The 4,500-nt window shown below is 42.2% G+C and overlaps 1 protein-coding gene across 1 annotated transcript; it reads right to left on the bottom strand.

The window, feature by feature from the left end:
* Positions 1-2,687: 2,687 nt before the first annotated feature.
* Positions 2,688-4,022, bottom strand: LOC124285437 (forkhead activin signal transducer 3-like). The gene has a single exon (XM_046721665.1). The coding sequence runs from the start codon at positions 4,020-4,022 to the stop codon at positions 2,688-2,690; it is 1,335 nt and encodes a 444-aa protein (XP_046577621.1).
* Positions 4,023-4,500: the final 478 nt, after the last annotated feature.

A 4,500-nucleotide genomic window follows, 5' to 3' on the forward strand; every position in this document is an offset into this window, starting at 1 on the left:
TCACGCATGCGTCGGGGAGATAACTCTATCTGACTGTTCGTTCAACAAGCGCCATTAAAATATGTATTCAAAACAATCATGACGGAATGAAACCGTACTGAGGTGCGATTCATTTTCAAAAGAAACGTCTGATCATATGCATAATATTCTTATCAGCTTTGTTAGCCGAAATAAGACAACATTTGGGTAGCTCTTGATATTTATGTGGCGATAAAGTGAAATACCAATGAAATAGGCTGCCAGTGTAAAAACTATTTACCAATATTTATGTATCGTATATGTATTTTCCTCAGTTAAGGCTTTGGTCTCACCCAAAAATGCTTTGCTGTCACCAGAAGCAATATGAACACTAGATTTAATCAATACAGTTACTACATTAAATACCTAAATAATATTTTAGTTGTTACAGCTTTTTAGGTTTCTTGTCTAGGTCTATTTGGAGAAAAACATACTGTGTTTTGAGAGTGAAAAAAGAGGCTGAATTTGAAAGAGGTTTCAGTCGAATATGTAAACCCCTATTAACCAGGCAGAATCAAACATTCTTCAATGTCACGGTAGCGTTAAGATAGCATGGTCGAACAAAATTTGTTTTGACATATCACTTAATCTCCTTGATCTCTGTACATCCCAATCTTTAACTCCATCTCACTGGCCTCGTACGCACTATATATTTTGCTTGTAAATAATAAAGAAGTTGTAAATCCATACCATACGTTGTTACCATCCAACTTCTAAATGCCCACCAAGCATCTGATATAGCGTCAGTCCGAAAAGTCGGTATTTCTATCTCCGGCCACCATATGCGGTACTTTAATTTGGTCAAGGGCGTAGCCCGGCTTACACATGATTGTTGCTAAAAAGGCAGGACAAACCCTCAATACTATCTAAATATGAAGCTTTGCAACCTATCGGGCTTACACGAAAGAAACGGCTTGCTACGCGCCTGTTGGTCCTTGTTTACTCTGCCCGGTCCTCAAGGAACTAGGACTGGCTCTCTGGGAGTGTCTGTGTAGGGTATCCATTTCCAACTGCCGCATATCACAGTGGGGTAGCATTAGCAACCCGGCCTTAGTTCGGACTAGTGCCCCCAGCGCACATACATTGTAACTGCAATAATCTTGAACGCGAGTTTAAACCATATACGTCACCAGTATAAATGATCCGAAAGTAGCTATATTCAATTTAGCGAATATTATAATATCGATAACCTTGACACAATCTATTCCAAGTGATACTTCCGTGTATGAAAATAACAAACGATCCTACAGATAGAGGGTAGGACAAAATCCTACCCAGACAAAATCCATGTCTGCACACTGCGGACAAAATCCCAACAGTGTGAAAAATGACATACATATTGATCATAAGCACTATTAACATAACCTCATAGACCCACGACATTCTAATGCATTTTTCTTGAACATTCCCACCTAATACTACTCTTATTTGTAACCTTCTTAGTGTACAAAAATCCATCTAATGCTTTTTAACTCCTCTCTTATTGCTCTTCAGTACTTGCATTTTGGAACACTGATAAAAACTGTCATCAGACACATTTATACAATGTATCAATGCAGACAGTGGCCTCTGTTACGAAAACATGCTAATCGACTTATCTCACTGGCCTCTGTCATGAAAACATGCTAATTAAAACTGGTTTTAAAACTGGAAGGGTAGCAATAGCATATAAAAACCGGGATTTTGTCTTATATTGGTCATTTTGATGTGGGATTTTGTCCAAAGAAATTTTGTCCTATGGGATGTTATCTGGGTGGGATTTTGTCCGTCCCACTACAGGTAAAAACATACGGGTCACGAATGTAAATGTCATATATCTCCAGTGATTCATTATTGCAGGTTGCGCTGGGCACTGGCTATGGTTACTATGGTAACTATGGTTACATATTGAGGGTTGAGGTACATGTTGGGATAACCCTGACGTGTGTGTGTGTGTGTGTGTGTGTGTGTGTGTGTGTGTGTGTAATGAAGTTCCTCTACTTCCACCGCCCTAATTTCTCTGTATATAAAAAAGTAGGTACTTCATTTTTAATTTACGATTGAAAACATTGGGAAATATATCAATGTCAATCCATGTTATGAGAGTGCATCACATTTTGCACTTCCTTATGATCAAAGTTGTTTGTACAGTAATCGCTCCTGAAAAATAATTGGTATTTGACGTTAAATTTGCATGTGTGCGATTTTCAATAAAAAAACCCGGCTAGAAACAAACAATTGTGTGATGCAAGATGATTGTCAAAATGATGGTCTACAGTGATTTATCGACCTACTTGAAAACTGTCAAAATCAAGAATGTGCACGTGTATGGGGATACTATGTCGAGCACGTGCAGCCCATGCGTTGTGTGTAGGGGTGGTCATAAAGAGAAATGGTGTTGCGTTGATGAGATGTCTGTTTTACGCCGCTATACTATTCCTAATTGGCGGGGAACGTCAGGTTTTGAAGAGTTTATTTTAGACATTACTGTTGCCTTCGCGTCCATTGCAGGTGAGCTACAGAACCTGATTGTTTGGTCGAGACAATGAAGACAGAGTGTAGGTATTCAAAATGTTTTATATTCCAAATAAACACAATCAGTACATGTAAAGTAGAATGCACATTTGTAATGGATTCTATAAACATTGCCAGCACAACTTGTATTCAGTCTATTTTATTGTAGGTGAGAGTCAAGCGAATATATCCGGAAGACTTGGCTCATCCTTGATGTTCTCGAACGACACAGTGGAAAAGTCAGTTGGAAGTATGGCTTCGTGACTCACGGTAGACATCTGACTCGTTTCTGACATGAAGCTGATGGTAGAACAGTCGGACGGAGGGGCTGGCGGAGCGAGGGTGGGGAGCCGGAGAACTCCGGGATACTGGATGCCCTCACTCGTCTTCGGGGTCATAGGTGACACGGATTCATACTTTATGGGAAAGCAGGTGGAATCCGGTAGACTATTTGAACAAATTGTTGTCGTCTGTTGGCTGGGGAAGCTAAACGAGTCCGGCACAGTTGTCAAGTCGGCGAGGTAGTGCATGAACGGATCTGCGCTGTCGGGAGCTATATCAGGAGATGGGCTGTCCGTGACCCGAAGAGAGTGCTGTTCAGCTGTTAAAGACGTTGAAACTAACTCGTCGATCAGAGTTGCGTAGCTGAACAAATGTTGCGGGGAAGCTGATTCGCTAGTTCTCTGGTCTTCAAATGGCGTTCCGTATCGAGGTGAAGGACACAGGTTCCAAAGATTTTCCGCCGCTGCTGTAACGTCTGGGGACGTCGTGGTGTGGTAAAGGAGGGATGCAAATGGCGGGTATTTGCTCAGCGGGACATGAACTCCATCTGGTGTTTGTTCTCTCAGGTATCGGGTGTACTGAGCTTCTGTATAGGACAGACTGGGCGACGGTGTGTGTAGCGCAGCATCGGGATCTCGCGCTGAAGTCTCGTCTCGTGAATCTACACAATCATTGTCGTCTGTCGTCGGCTTTTTGGAACGTATCCGGAATACTTTCTTCGGAGGGGTGCGGGGAGGAGGAAGATGGATATCAGGGATGTTTAGCTGCTTTGTGAGGGTAGGTGCCCATAGGTCTTCCATTCCGTGAGGCACACGAGATCTCTTAAAAGCGTCAGCTGGCACGAGAGACAGGTCAACTGTCCAAAAACAACCATTGGAACTCTTCTTCTTGGTCTGTGTTCGACTGGACTTGTTGAAGCAGGGATTGTGGGAGAGATTGTGTCGGACCGAGTCCTTCCATCCCTTGTATTGACCTTGAAAGAAGGGGAACAAGGCCTCAAGGGCGTCCTGGATCCCAACTAGTGTCAGTCGCTTTTCCGATGTGGATTGGATGGCTGCAACCATCATGCCGAGGTATGTGTATGGGGGCTTGCCGTGGCGCTGGTATTTCACGTGGCGACGTTTTAAGGCAGGCATGGCGGAATCCGGGCGCTTCGACGACAGAACGTCGCCATCCGTTACATCTTCACGACATCGCTTCATTGACTGGCAGGGTCGATCACTGTCCATCCTGTGAATAACAAATGTCAGTTAATCAGTGTTTATTAATTCAAACTGTTAATTTCTACGATGTCAGCATCACTTTACATATCCTTTCTCCATATATATGTTGATCCATTCAACACGTTTCACATTTTCAATTTGAGAATATGCTCAGCCTCAGTTACGGCATCCCCACCGCCCTAAATCGCGCTAAAAAATCCACTGCCCTTATAGCATGTCGACATTTTACCCCCAGAACTGCCTACATTTGTGTTTTTGTTTCAAATCCATTGTAAATTCTTTCGAGATATCATTCACAATACCATATTACATTTCCAATCACCCAAAAGCTAAAGGAGTCGGTTTTGTGATTTTTAAACATTTTATTAAAAATTGAATTAAATTTTAAAAAATTCATCCGTTTCAGAGGTATGCATTGTGTTGTAGGTATATATGAAAAGGAATGCCAGGATTTGTATCTACCTCCATGGATGTTAGATACTGG

The sequence above is a fragment of the Haliotis rubra genome, unplaced genomic scaffold (assembly GCF_003918875.1).
Source record: "Haliotis rubra isolate DU_JTF1 unplaced genomic scaffold, ASM391887v1 Scf11, whole genome shotgun sequence".
NCBI lineage: Eukaryota > Metazoa > Mollusca > Gastropoda > Lepetellida > Haliotidae > Haliotis > Haliotis rubra.